Below are 15,655 nucleotides of genomic sequence, written 5' to 3'. Positions count from 1 at the left end.
TTCCATTTGATTTTCTTTGTAATATTCATAACCTGCCTGAATGTTTTCTGTTATCATTTCATAATATTATGTGAGAATTCATTCAAAGGGATCTTAGACACTTTTCCCCTCTCTATTTCCATAAAATTGTTTTAAATGTGTCCTATTATTTTTGCAAGTTAAAAGAAATTCTAAAAATGCTCCTATTTCATTATTGGCAATTCAGTTCATATTTATATATTGGTCACATTTTCAATTGGCAGCAATATTTAAATCTGATAATAATCAGATAGAACACTGTAAATGGATCATTTTGTAGGTAGTGACAATTTGTTTTATTTATCCCCAAGAGAGGCTTTAATACTTATTAGTTCAAGTGCGCTGACACATTTAAGGCCTCTTTCACGCCATTATACTGTTGCACCTGACTGGAGCAAGAATGATGGCAAAGATCTTGACCTTGAAACACTGGTTGTATTAAAGGATTCAGGTGGATGATAGAAGCTGTGGCTGGGTTTAAGTGAGGGCTAAACAAAGTGGGGATGAATGCTGCCGGGGGCAGGGGCTGAAGTGCTATGTGAGATGGGTGGAAGGGGGCAGCAGTGACTAAATGTAGGGGACGACCTGCCATGAAAGTGGGGTGTGCAGGGATGAGGGCTGGAGTCAGCGGAGGAAATGTAAATGGAGTAAAATGTGGCTGCGAAAGAGGGTGCAGGTGAGCTATAGGGAGGTGATTGCTCTGGGAGTGTAGAGAAGCTGAAACTGCAAAATGCTGCAGGAACGTGTGGTGGATGGTGGTGAAGGAAGTGTGCTGGTGAACTGGGACTGTCTGCACAGCTGAGGCCGGGGAGAAGGCAGCCGGCCCTGCCGCAGGCAAAACCCGGAGATGCTTCGATAGGAGCTGTTTCTGCATATGCTGCTGGGCTTGTAGCTGGAGGAGCTTATATTTATCTATTTCTTCAGGAGAAAATGTTAATGGCTGTTGAAGTAAAGGGGGAGAGAGAGATTTATGACACAATTCTAATTCCTCTGCTAATCTGTCATGCTTCTGCATAGCTCTGTCATAGTAAGGGTTCATATTTCCCTCTGCATGATTGGTGTGCATGCTTACATTCTGCAAGTTTAGGTTTATTTGGTCCTCTTTGGTCTCTGTTGGATCCGCAACACCAGCATATCTATTAGATGGAAAAGCACCAGGGAAATCATTTGGTACTGGATCACAGCTTTGAATAAAAGGCTGGACTTCACTTGCCAAAGGTTTGGGTTGTTCTTTTGCTGTTGGCTTCTTTTTCGTGTTCGGTGACCGAGACTCCGCTACTATGTGAACTATACCTTTGGAAAGATGGTTATCACAATCAGTGTCTACTAAAACAGTACCGTGATTTGTCTGTGAACTGTTGATTTTGCCTGTCTCAACCGTTCTTTCCATTGCACTGCCTCTGTCATTTGTTCTTTTACTTGGGGTTCGTATTTTTTCAGACAAAGGCATTGCTGGTCCGTGACCGCCTGGTGGTGTAAATTGAATCGTGCACTGGATTTGTGAATGAGGCTCGGATTGATTTTTACAACTGTTTGCAGAGACCTCAACATTAGCTGCTTGCTCCTGACACTTCTTGGCTTGAACTCTTTCTAGAAGGCTTTTGGCTGTCACAGAGGTCTCCTCTCCTTCTGTGAGGTTTAACTCTGTGGTTTCTGAGAGGCGGCTGGAACAGTTCCTTCGAAGACAGCTCATTTTCCCAGAGTTATGCTGCATGGGTTGTACGTTTCCCAGATCACACATGTGCGGGCTGTGCAAAGACTGCTGACTTTTTTCACTTTTATTTAGGTGATCAATTCTCTCTCTGGAGTAAGGGCCCAACCGGCTGTGCTGCGGTCCCTGGCACTCAGATGGTCTCCCACGACTCCCAGCACAGAAAACCCGCGAGCTGGCATCGCCTTGGGTGACGCTCCTGGATTTGGGCCCTGAAAACTGTGGTTGGCTTTTGCGCAGTTTATATCTTTCCCTACAGTGACCATATCTATGCTTTGAGTATTTTTCATATTTAAACGATTCCCACAACTTGCAGTTCTTATCTTGCTGTGTTTCAGACTGCAGGCAGCCACTCTCTGCTCTCTCACCAGACGAGCAGAGGCAGCTGTGCTTTCGGCATTTCTCTTTGTGCCGTTTCACTGAGCTGCGGTCTCCTTTACAGAAGGAGAGCAATCGACCTCTGCCATGACCTCTGGGCCTGTGACTTGAACACGTACTTCTCGGGCTGGACGTGCTGTCAGGAGATGTTTCTGAAGGGCTGGGGCGTCTCTCTAGAGACACCTTTGGGGGACTCCTCTTGTAATTTTGGGTTCTACATCCGGGCGCCTTGTTGGTCACACTGATGTGGTTACTATTCAAAATCACACTGAAGTCCTGCCCGTGGTCACTGTGACCCCTTACTGTGCAAGGACTAGTTTTCCAGGTGAATTGATTTGCATCTTCAAATTCTGAATGAGGATCACAGGGAAGCCGTTTATGTTTTTTAGTCCTCGGGATGTAAGGAGTAAAAGACAGGCCCTCGTTGGCATCGTTTAGAACTACCCTTTGGCAGCTTTGCCAATGGGCCCTTAGAGGTTCCTTAAGTTCATTATCAGTATTATTATTGTTTCCCACACAATTCTGCAGAGAGAGATCAAGGTAAGCAGGCACTTCAGGGTTTTTCATTTCTAAATCACTGGCACTAAAATTGTGTTTACTCGTGTTTGGCTCAGAATCGCTGTATCCCACATGATATTTTCTCTGGACCTTTTCCCAATCTGGATTAGCTGTCATCATCTTTGGTTTCAGAGGTTGACTATTATCGTCTTGGATCAATCTGTGTTGGTCTTTGATTAAACCTGAGACTCGGCTCTCTAGTTTAGTCTTCATTTCTAAGGGCTCCTTAATCAATTCTGTTTGTAAGTCCTCTGGCTCATGGCCATCCTTTGCGTTCCGAGAAATCTTAAAATCAAAATATAATGGATTGCAGCCATAAGAGATACAGGGCTCTGTTTTTGTAAAGAGCAGCAGTTCTGTGGGCCACTGGAGAGTGGTGTGGCCATCCTTGCTCTGTACATGCAGGTAAGGCAATGGTTTGGACTTGACGTCATGGGAACGTGCTTCTCTGAGGAGCCTTTGCACATTTTTGCTAACTCTTTCCGTTTCACCTACGGATTTTTCTCTCTTCTTTCTGGAGCTGGAATTCAGATGCATTGGACTCTTGTGCCCACTTGGCTCTAACGATGGAAACTCATCCAGACATTCAAATATCCTGGCATCACTGTGCTTGTAAACGTTTGGTGGGCTGGAGGAGGCATTTGCTTGGCATGCATGATTAATGCCGTTTTCTGAAAGGTTTTTTAATGTTTTTCTAGTTTCTTTTTCTCTACTGGGAGGAGGAAAGTCCACAGCTGAAAGATGAGTGTTAGATTGAGAGAATGAAGCAGGAATGCCAATCGAGTCTTCTACTGTTTCAATAGGGTCACTTTTGTCTTGCAGGAGTTGAGAGCTTAAGGAGAAGCTGTTGTGTAAAACACTTTCCAGATGGCTTGAGGAGCTCCTTCTATCTTCTTCCTTAGGGAGGTGTGTACTCGCGCTTGCAAAGCCGCGGCACTTGCATTGCTCCACAGTTCGTTTTGTTTTATAGGTGGGTGACTTGTTACATTCGTGGGTTTCTTCTGTGTTCTCACTAAACACCGATGCTGAAGACTCTAACTTTACGTGTACTTTTTTGGAAAAAGAAAAGGATACTCCCGTCCGGTGATTTGCATTACTGAGATCTGAAGATGTTTGTGGGACCCGCTTCCCAAACAAATAAAGTCTGTCTGTCTGTAACTGGTGTCGGTTGGGCACGGCAGGCCGCTGTTTATCGGCAATGCTCCGGGGGAGGTTCTTTCCTTTAAGGAGAAGGGCACTCTTCAGGCATGACACTTTCCTTCCACTCTTAACGGGGAAAATTCCTTGCTGCAGTTGCTTTTCTATGGCTACCCTGGGGGCTTTGTATGCTGGTCCATTTCCAGAAACACTGTAAATACAATAAATATTAAAATGATTAAGATATTGGATTTGAAATCTTCTCCACATGTGAACATTTCATAGTGTTTCAATGATGGCTTATGCTGCCATTTATAATTCTGCCTGCTGTAATATAACCATTTCACTGCACTTGTAACTCAGTATATATGTTTCAAAGTGGCTATTTCTGAAGTGCATCATGTAAGTGTATTCTTTGGAAATTGGCAAAAAACAGTAGCATGTGAATATCTTATGCTAGGGCCACACAAGAAAATAAAGTATTGCATTTATATTACAATCTATGTCTCCAGAATGCATCACATTTTGGAATATAGATTTAATAGTCTTTCACAAAGAGTTTTTCAATCAGTGCTTTCAGATTAAATAAGACATTAAATAGAGTTGTCACTTCCAAAATGTATCTTTAATTTGTTTTTTTCTAAGTTCTAGCATTTTGTAATTTTTGTTTCCTCAGTTTTAAAATTCCTTCATATTTGCTTCCTTTTGAAATGGGGTGGTTAGTTCTTTCTTTATGACTTGTCACATTCTGAGTAATTATAATAATATATAAAAAAGTAATACATTTACAAGCCATCTCAATATCTTCAGTTATCTTGAAATCATTTCTTCTGTTTCTTACTCACCCAAATATTTTCTTTCTAGCTTTTGTTCAAATATATACTTTATCTTTTAGTAGATTTAAGCAGACTAGTCATTTTACTGAGCTTAATTAGTAATTCAACTAGAAAATGGGAAATAGAAATATGTATATACTAGTATATTAGATTAAAGTTATTTCTTTTTAATGTTTTACCTGTAAAACCTCTACCACAATACAAATCCCATCAATTATCTGATTGTTTGTTTGGGCAGCCTTTCTTTCTTTTCCTTTTTCACATGCTTCCTTGTGTGTGTGTTTGCTTTTTTTCTATTTTAGAATATTACTTCATTTCTATCCAGTCATTGGATGCTGAAGTATTCACTACTAAAACAACTGATACCTTTTCCACATGTAGTTAAATTCTAATGGAGAGGAGTGCTTTCTGAGCCCCTAGCCTGAGAAATTCCTTCCTATTGCCTTCACTTATGACTATTTGGCCAATCAGCATGGAACTTGGAGTTACATTTATTTTGTCCACCAAATTTCATGTCCTTTGCTCCATTTTCTTTACATGTTTAATATTGCAGAGACATATTTAATCAGCCTCCTTTTATTCATTTCTGAAATGAATCAGCTTGAGCATTTGTATGATTTTATAATTTTTCATTATGCATATTTTATTATGTTTATTATATATGCTATATTTTTGTTCTATTTATTACATATTATAAATCACATGTCTAAAACATTTTACCAGATCATGGTTACAGATTTTTTTTTTGGTTAGTTTTTGCTAGTACTTTTGGGCACTTTCGATTAATTTAATTCAGCTCAAACACTTCTCATATTTCTCTGATTATTCCATCTTCCCTGTTCTGATTTCTTACCCTAGAATTATATGTTATATATATTGGCACTCCTAAATAACTGTTTTAGATCTTATTATTTATCTCAGTATTCTAGTGTTTAGGTTTTTTTTTTCTAGTTCAGAAATAATTTCTTGTGTCTTTTTTGTTTGTTTTTTAAATAGCATATGCTGCATTTCATTCATTCATTCATTCATTTTTGTTAATCTTCACCCAAGGATATTTTCCCATTGATTTTTTTTAAAGAGAGTGGAAGGGAGGGGGAGAAACAGAGAGAGAGAGAAACATCAATGTGAGAGAGACTTATTGATTGTTTGCTTCCCGCATGTGCCCCGACCAGGACCTGGGATTGAGTCTGCAACAGAGAAATGTTACCTCAACCAGAATTAAACCCAGGACCCTTCAGTCTGTGGACCAATGCTCCATCCACTGAGTAAACAGGCCAGGGAAGAATTTCTTGTTTTTTAATTCCCATTTTATTGATTATTTTACAAGTTCAATCTGTTGCTTACCATGTCCATATGAATTTTAATTTCCAAACAAAAATTTGAGCAACCATCTGGTCTTTAATAATTTCAGACTGTCCTCTAAATTTTGAAATTTTATTAAAACTGTATTATTTTCCTTATTGTAACTTTTTTGTAATAAAAACTTTCCTTTTTGTTCATCACATTAATCTCCTGTTTTGAATCTTTTAAAAAAATGTTCTTTAGAGAAGGTATTTACCCATCTCTATCATAAGGAATGAGGAGGAACATTATAAGATACTAGAGGCCCGGTGCACAAATTCGTGCATGGATGGGGTCCCTAGGCCTGGCCGGAGATCAGGGCCAATCAGGGCAGGGCTGATGGGGCCTGCTGGCTGGGGGGAGGGACAGGGCACAGGAGGTTGGCCGGCCCCAAGGAGGGAACCGGCCCTCAGTGCCCCTGGGAAAGGGGCCATGTCTGCTGCCACCCACCCCTGCTTCCCCGTCCAACCCTGGGCCCAAAGGCCCCAGCAGGGTTGGGAGAGGAGGCGATGGTCACCAGGTCAGGTGCGGAAGGAACAAACTGTGGGAGGTTGGCTGTGGGAGCACACTGACCACCAGGGGGAAGTTCCTGCGTTTAGCATCTGCCCCCTGGTGGTCAGTGTGCATCATAGCATTCTGGTCGTTCAGTAGTAACGGTCGCTTATGCTTTTATATATATAGACATGGTCATTGAATATTTCTTTCAAACATAAAGGAAAATAGGAAGCATAGAGGTTTATTATAGTTATTGGTATTTTAAAGTGCCTGCAGCCTTGGGATAGAAGGATGAGGTGCAAAAACATCTGCAGCACTGAATTTTGCCTAAGAACCAAAGCGATCTTTTTCCATATTTGTTGCCATACTTTGGATTAAGTAGGAGCTATATTTCTGCATTAAATTACCTTCTCCAGGAACTTCAGTCACTCTGATATTATCTACACTAAACTTAGCAGAAATTATTACAAAAGCCTCGTGTATAAATATTATCATTCTACCTCTCCTGATTCCATTATGATGCAGATATTTTACTATTTTTATATTCTATATATTTTCCTTAATAATATTTTTGCTTATTATGCTGGTACTGTTTTGTGTATTTTCTTGCTTCAACTTATGTTAGTCTAAATGTTCTTTTTTATTGCGGTTTTATTTCACCATTTATCTTTCTAATGTCCAAGCTTCTTCCTTTTATATTCTTTTAAATATTTTTAAAGCTCTTTGTATTATACTTGGCTTTTGTTGTCCTTAATTTTTGTGTTCATTTTATCATCCAATGTACACTTATCATTATATTTTTTCACAAGTTTTAACATTTTATCGTTTATCTTTTGTACCTCTTATTTTGTGCTTTAAACTTTTGATCTTATTGCTTTATAAGCTTTAATTTCTTTTATCTTAAATCCAATCTATTTTTATTCTTTTGGAAAATCCTAATTTTCTAACTTTGTGATGTTTTAAATTCTACTATTTTAATAGAAGTTTATGGCCTTATAATATGATTGAAAGTTTAATTTTTATAGTTATATCCATATTTATGATTTTACTCCCTCCTCTAGATATAACTTTCTTCAGTTTTTGTTTTTACCTAATTATTTTTGTTTATAATAAAAATGTGACCATAGAGGTAGCCCTTTAATTTTTATTAATGAATTGCCCATTCCAATAGTTCTCCAAAAATTTTAATTTGTGGCAACTCAACACATGTATAATTTCATTCTCTCTTGTGCAAAAAGTATACTTTCCAAATAGGAAATAAAACATATCAAAACAAGATTATTTCTTTACATGATATAATTTCCTAATGTTATACATTATTTATATAAGGAACTTCATAGTCTCAGAATCAGTGGCCCTATAATTTAAAAAAAATGTTTTTATTGATTTTTTTTTAAAGAAGCAACATCAATCAGTTGCTTCCTGTATGCACAGAATAAACCTGAGCAGGAAGTGAATCGGCAACCTTTCTGTGCATGCATGGAACAACACTCAACCAACTGAGCCACACTGGCCAGTTTTTAAAATTTGGGAATATATCCATATCAAGCTACACTATACTTAAACTTATACATATAGAAGTTTACACACACACTGAATCTTCCTGCGTACAATAACTGGTCTTGTTGAGAAACCAAGTAGGATTGAACTACCCAAGAAATGGCCAAAGTTGACTGTTTTTTATAAGATCCGTTAACAGTTTCTGCCATCATTTTAAAAATCAGTTTGATACAAATATTCTTACTACTATTAAACTCACCTCTCTTTTCCATGGGGTCGTGAAAGAATCTTTTGTTATCTGTATCATCCTATTCAGAAGCCCTCATTATGAATAAAGGACAAAAATGTTATAAAGAGAGGGGTAAATACAGATAACCCCTCCCCCAAATTGTATTTCTTACTTTTGTTTGTCAATTCAGCTGCCAAAATGAAAATATTTAATTATTCTACTAAGTGACTTCCCTTAGGTCAGTGGTTCTCAACCTGTGGGTCACGACCCTTTGGGTGTCAAACGATCCTTTCACAGGGGTCGCCTAAGACCATCGGAAAACACATATATAATTACATATTGTTTTTGTGAATAATCACTATACTTTAAATATGTTCAATTTGTAACAATGAAAATACATCCTGCATATCAGATATTTACATTACGATTCATAACAGTAGCAAAATTACAGTTATGAAGTAGCAATGAAAATAATTTTATGGTTGGGGGTCACCACAACATGAGGACTGTATTAAAGGGTCGCGGTATTAGGAAGGTTGAGAACCACTGCCTTAGGTCATGAGGCTGTTTAGCAGAGAGAAAAATTATCTGGAGGTCAGATGGTGGGTAGTAAAAAAAAGAAAGAAAAGAAAAGAGAAATAAATACTTTTCCTAGTCCCAAGTTCTGTAGCTGGAAAGCTGAAAACCTACTGTTTTCCTAACTATATGAACAGGCGGGGATCTAGGTCTGCCTACTCTATAGAGGTTGTGTTTAGGTTTGTATTTGTTCAGTTAATAAGATTTTCAGAGGGACAGCTAACCCCAATAGGGTGGATTTTTAATTTATCTTTTTTAATTCAGAAGACAAAGGGTAGCCCTGCAAACTTAGAACTCTTAAACAAAAGCATCATCACCATTACCATCATCATTATCAAGGCTCCTCTGATCCTTTGTCTATTTCTTCCAAAATAAAATATGGAATGGATGAGTAGAAATTTAGGTGTGACAGCTTTCATAATAAAAAAAGAATCAAAATTATGTTTATTGAAGCTACTTGGATTTCTGTTGTGTGTATAGTTAGCATTGTCCTTTTTTTATAATCTGATTTATTGCCCCACATAATCAATCACCCAGGAATTAACATCTAACCTAGATTTTTTTTCTTGCAAGATATTATAATAACCATTAGATGTTTCCTTCTAAGTTCTGTTTTGACAAGGACTGTCTAATATTTTATTTATAATGGGTTCAAATAACATATTTTAAGATCCTTCTTGCATTTTAAAGTACAAAGCTAGGTACCAAATGTGTGCCCTGGTTCTGTGACCTCATAGCGTGCATTTTGTATTAACCTCACCTCTGGATACATATGTTTGCAACCTTTATTTTTCCTTCATAGCAAATTTCTCACTTACTTTTAACATGACTATGTTTTTATATATTTTTCATAACTTAAATTAACCTCAGATAATTCATGTATAAATAAATGAATATATGCAAGCTGAGTACTGTGTTTTACTCATAATTAATCCTAAAAATAAATATTTTTATAATCAAATTTGAGGCCTAATATTTTATGGTACTGTAGGGTGTCCCAAAAATGTAAATACACACCTTAAATAATTATAAAGGTAGTGTTTATTAAAATGCATTTTATTTTGAAAATTGAACTACCAGCTGTTAGTGTATACATTGTTGGGGGACACTCTGTATAACTGAGTCATTCACTCCCAAGTTTATTGTATATTGCTTTCTTTTTTTAATTGAATTTATTGGGATGACATTGGTTAATAAAATTATATAGGTTTAAAGTGTACAATTCTATAATACATTGTATTGTCTCCTTACATCACCATTTATGTTCCCTTTACCCTTGTCTGCCTCCCCCACCTCCCTTCTCAAATGGTAATCACCATACTGTTGTCTGTGTCTATGAGTTTGTGTTTTTTGTTTTGTTTTGTTTTGTTTTTTTTTGCTTAATCCCTTCACCTTTTTCACCCAGACCCCAAACCCTCCTTCCCTGACAACTGTCAGTTTTCTGTGTCTATGATTATGTTTTTCTTTTGTTCGTTTATTTTGTTCATTAGATTCCATATATAAGTGAAATAATATGGTATTTGTCTTTCTTTGACCAGTTTATTTCACTTAGCATGTACATGGCTTTTCACTTGCACAAAAGAGGTTTCAATTTTGGCTCAAAGCTATGAATTTCACAATTCACTAGGTTGCTGTCAATACATTAATTAGCTACATTAGTGTTCTACATTATGATTCATATGAACATAAATTAAAATCCGCAAAGTTTATAGTGTTTCAGGTAACAATCTTGTTACTTTGAAACATTCAGCAGTTCCAAGCTTATGTAAAACTTCTATTTTTCCACTGTGAGAATGTGTTAGCATCCTTGTTATAATTATCAATTTAAATGGTTAATTTAACTGCATTTAATTATCTTACTTGTCCAGATAATGATAGCATCATTTATTCTAGATTCAGGTATTTACAGGGAAATCTACAGAAGATTTATTTTCTCACCAAAATAATGCATTGTTATTTATAAGTTTAAAAATTTTTATTGCAAAACTTAATTAATAAAAAGCTAAATAGGTCCCTTTAAGTCAACTGGATATAATAAATGCTAGTATTTTAGAAACATTCTTGGATCATTTCATTAAAGAGCACATTAAATTAATACTATTAGTAAGGAAAAATAATCAGATGTCAAAGTAATTAATTTATAAACGTTTAACTGTTAGGAACATTTGCCCTCAGGCACATCTTTTGATTAATTATAATTTGTTTATGTTGTTACAGTGAACCAAGTAAATTTATCACCGAAATTTCCCCAGAGGTTGAAGAGAATTTTGAACAATCTGAGATACCTCTAATTCTTACCATTCAGACTGTTGCCTTAACTCAGCCAGCTGATGAAGTCGTTTAAGTGCTTTTTCTTGTTTCTTCTCATCTTTCCATGACTTAGAAGCCACATTTCGTGCAAATTCCCGTTGCTTTAATTCTTTCAGTCTCTGTGGACAAAAGAGAAAAACAGAAAGGATGCTATAAATAAGTAATATATTCTCTTCCTCCCACAACACTCCTTATTAAATGTTGTCCTGTGTGCAGAGGTGATTTTTCTGGATGGGGAGAGTAACAGTACCTTCTCCCTTGGTGCTGTTCTCTGCTCCAAGACAAATTTAGTTGTCAGCTGGGTTATTTATCAAAGCTTGTCACAGAAGTGTGCTGCAAACCTGTACCCAGTCCTTGATAGGACCATTCTACCTACATAACTGCAATAATGTGTATGCCTGTGAAGAATATAAATGGGAAAAATGTGCACTATATGAATGGGTATGAAGGGAGAGGAGATTATGGGACTTTCTTCTACCCACTGCTCCCAGACCTCTCACTTGTAAAAGGTACTCTTATTCATAAAAATTGTTGCTATTAGCCATAGCCAGGTGCCTTAATTGGTTAGAGCATCATCCCATACACCAAAAGGTGGTGGGTTCGATTCCTGATCAAGGCACATACCTAGGGGGCTGGTTTGATCCTATCAGGTTGCATACAGGAGGCAACAGGTTGATGTTTTTCTCTCACATTGATGTTTCTCTTTCTCCCTTCCTCTCTCACTAAAAAAAATCAATAAAAACATATCCTTGAGTGAGAATTTAAAAAAGAAGAATATTTTTTAAAATTGATGCTATTAAATATACTGGATGAAATTAGTTTGTTTTAGTGAAGAGAGTGTTACTGTGGAAGATTTAGTTGAAAGCTCTGAAGCCAATTCTCAACGCATTTTTTTTCCTGATGGAGGTAGTTAATATTTATTCAATGCAGATTTTTCTATATTGTATCCAGGAGAACAAAAATAGTATTGGGGATTTAAACTCATGATAGAGGGTAGGCCTTGCTTGATTTAAATTAACCTACCACTTCTCTTAATTAATCTTTTCTCTAAAAACAATCAGCTTACATTCAAATTGTATTAGACTCATTACCTGTTTGGATTTCTACTTCAGAATCTACCACTAAGCACACCTAATGATATTGAACAAATTGAGAAATAATCACAATCAAATGAGTATCTTGAAGTTTGGGGCTTACTTCTGAATTGAGAGTATATAGGAAGATTAGCCTCTTTGATTCCGTACAAAGTGACTTTAAACTGCCTGAAATCTGTATCCATTTAATTTGTTTCCATTTCCCAAATCAGCTATAAAAGATGTTTCCCAGGAATAGCAAAAGGCACAGAGCTATCAAGTGAGGTAATAACTCTCTGGTAGACTACTTCCCACCCACAGAGCCAGGGCCAAGGCCTGTAATGATCATTAGCATCGCTCTTGAAAGAGAACATGCTCATGGGAGATGGTGGCCAGATAAACTGCTTCTAGGCTAAGTATCTGAAGAAGGAGGCAGGCCAGTCTTCCAAAGAGAGAATTCTGAGCACAAAAAACAAAAGTTTCACAGAACTAGAGGCAGCTACAGGGAGAACAGCGGAGTTAATCCGAATTCAATTTTTGGCAAACATTTCAGAACCTTCTAAAAAATAGAAAATTTCAAGAATAAAATTATGGTCCTTATATTATGAGAAAAAAAGATCAATTGTTCTTTGGAATTGATAAACAGAGAGGCCAAGCCTGACAGGATAACCTTGGTCAGAAGGCAGAGGGGCTTACAAAATCCCCATTTCTACTTAGCTTCCTACTCACACTTCCTTAGCCTCTAAGTGTATAATAATCTAGTTCTTGGAGTGAAGGCTTATTTTATGAGCAATGACCTTTTGGGGAAATTTTCTACACAGTTTATAAGCCCATATAAAGTGCAATTCAACTGTATCAAAGAGAGATGTCTATTTTGGTAAAAGGAGAGGAATTTTTTTAACTCTCAGTTACTGCTGAATATAAAATACTTTACATTATGTTAATTTAAAAATATTTGTTATTAATAGCCTAGGAGAGGAAATTAATTCATTTACTCACAACATTGACTCATTGGAATCTTGCTTGAAACTCCCAGATATACCTGTTTCTTTCATTAGCCTCCTAGAATCCAGGGCTGCACTTCTATCTCTGAGTTATAGACATGTTTGAGATTTCTGTCTCATTTATCCAATAACAAATACTGTTAATTCCTACTATGTAATGAGGATATAGCAATTTAAAAACCAATGTTATTCCCTTCAAGGGAGACACAGCACTGAAACAGATACTTACATAAGATAGCACTGATTTTCTCTTTTTTTAAAAAAATATTTTTATTGATTTCAGAGAGGAAGGGAGAGGGAGAGAGAGATGGAAGCATCAAGGATGAGAGAGAATCATTGATCGGCTGCTTCCTGCACGCCCCCTATGGGGCATTGAGCCCACAGCCCAGGCATGTACCCTTGACCGGAATCGAACCCGGGACCCTTCATTCCACAGGCCAACGCTCTATCCACTGAGCCAAACCGGCTAGGGCAGCACTGACTTTCTTAATACCAGTAGGCATGAACACCAATATTTTGAAGCATATAAGGAAAGTTAAGATAGATTAGGGGGTGGGGGTGAATATTTGTTGTGTTGAGGAAGTCAGCAAAGTTAAAATACTTTTAAGAATTATACAGGGACAGATCCAAAGACAGAGAAACAGCGATCAGACTATCAATCCCCAGAGGGAAAGTAGGGGAGGGTGGGGTTAAGGGGAAGAGACCAACCAAAGGACTTGTATGCATCCATATAAGCCAAACCAATGGACACGGACAACAGGGGGATGAGAACATAAGTGGGGGGGGTTGCGGGTTAATGGGGGGATGAGGACACATTTGTAATATCTTAACCAATAAAGAAATTAAAGATTAAAAAAACACAAAGAAAAATAAAAAAGAATAGGTGAAAAAAAAGAATTACACAGAGGTAAAGGGGGAGGATGGGAGATACCTACAATATTATTAACAATTTAAAAAATGTAATGTGGGGAAAACAAGAATTACACAGAAAACTGGAAGAAGAGATTTTGTTTAAAGACATCTAGCCATAGACTTGGCTTAGGCAATGCTGAATACTCAAGACTGCAAAGAGAAAAAAATAAAAAACAAGCAAACAGAGACCTACATATAGACCCCCTTAAGTTTTCAGCATACTGATTAGTAGTGCATGAGTATAAGGAAACTATGCAGACCAAGAAAAAACCAGATGAAAGAATTAAGAGCAAGAGTGACTAGAATTCATATATGGTCAGGAGTAGTGCCATTTCTCACCAATAAAATGGAAAAAACTCATGGGGCATGGAGTATAGACTTTAGGGAGTGTCTCTTTCACTAGAGAATAATTAATCATAGATTGAGCACTACTTTGTATTTGCCTAACAAATCATAAAATCAAGAAATAAATCTGATTCTAAGTAGCCTAGCTGTGTATCAGAACCAAATCCAATATTTATAGAAATACAAAAACAGTTAGCACAAACAAGAAAAAATTAATGACATCTAATATCCAATTAGATTATCAAGCATGCAAAACACCAAGAAAACAGCCCAAAATAAGAAAAATAATCAACCAACCAAGACTAACGCAGAACTGATGCAGATGCTAGAATAGGCAGAAAAGTGAATTGAAGCAATCACAACCGTCTCCCATATGTTCGAACAGTAGACAAAACATGGTGACCTATTGAAGAACCATGTAAGTAAAGTACTTGAAGAAACGGGAGGGGATTTTGCAACAAAATCTCAACAAACCCCAAGCACAGAAAACTACATCCAAAGCTTATTTTGAGTCACATTTTTCAATATCAGGAAAAAAATTAAAAAAATTAAAAACATTCAGAAAGAAATGACATATTTCTGTCGAGAAAAATAAATAGTAAGATGGAATAATAATTCTCACTGGAAATAATACCAGTGAGAATACAGTAAAGCAATATCTTTAATTTTCTAATATATATATATATATATATATATATATATATATATATATATATATATATTAAAGACTTGTCAAAAAAATTATACCCAGTGAAAATATATTTTAAAAATGTGAAAAAAATATGTAAGACATGAAAAGCTGAACAAATTCAACACCCATATGGTAAGAAACATTAAAGAATAGTATTGGGCAAAAAGAAAATAATACCAAATAGACATATCTATATATATATAAAAGCCTAAGCCACCGAATGACCAAACAACCTGTTGACTGGTGAACTGGTCGCTATGACATGCACTGACCACAAGGGGGCACACTCTCAATGCGAGAGTTGTCCCGTGGTGGCCACTGTGCTCCCACAATAAAAGACCCACTCCGCTGCACCACCCCCCGGGGGGGCCCCACCGCCTGGTGTGCACACTCTCTCTCCCACTATAGCCCCGCAGGGCCACTCTCTAGAGAAGTGGGGGGGGAGTGATGAACGGGAGGTGTCAGCAAGATCCCCACTGCGCCGCTAGGCTCCTGGAAGTTGGCTGTGCGCCGCGGGGTTGCTTCCCCTCCACACACTCCC

General features: G+C 37.1%; 1 protein-coding gene across 1 annotated transcript in view; it reads right to left on the bottom strand.

Moving 5' to 3' along the window:
• Nucleotides 1-346: 346 nt before the first annotated feature.
• ZNF804B (zinc finger protein 804B) overlaps nucleotides 347-15,655 on the bottom strand; it is a 380,963-nt gene continuing 365,654 nt past the window's right edge. The window contains exons 3-4 of the mRNA XM_006099085.3: nucleotides 11,078-11,208; nucleotides 347-4,013 (exon numbers count right to left, since the gene is read on the bottom strand). Of these exons, the coding sequence (XP_006099147.1) occupies nucleotides 347-4,013; nucleotides 11,078-11,208 (3,798 nt within the window). The remainder of the gene's footprint in view (nucleotides 4,014-11,077; nucleotides 11,209-15,655) is intronic.

Source organism: Myotis lucifugus, unplaced genomic scaffold (assembly GCF_000147115.1).
Source record: "Myotis lucifugus unplaced genomic scaffold, Myoluc2.0 scaffold_257, whole genome shotgun sequence".
Classification (NCBI taxonomy): domain Eukaryota; kingdom Metazoa; phylum Chordata; class Mammalia; order Chiroptera; family Vespertilionidae; genus Myotis; species Myotis lucifugus.
The sequence above is the reverse complement of the archived record's forward strand: the minus strand, read 5'-3'. Positions and strand labels throughout refer to the sequence as shown.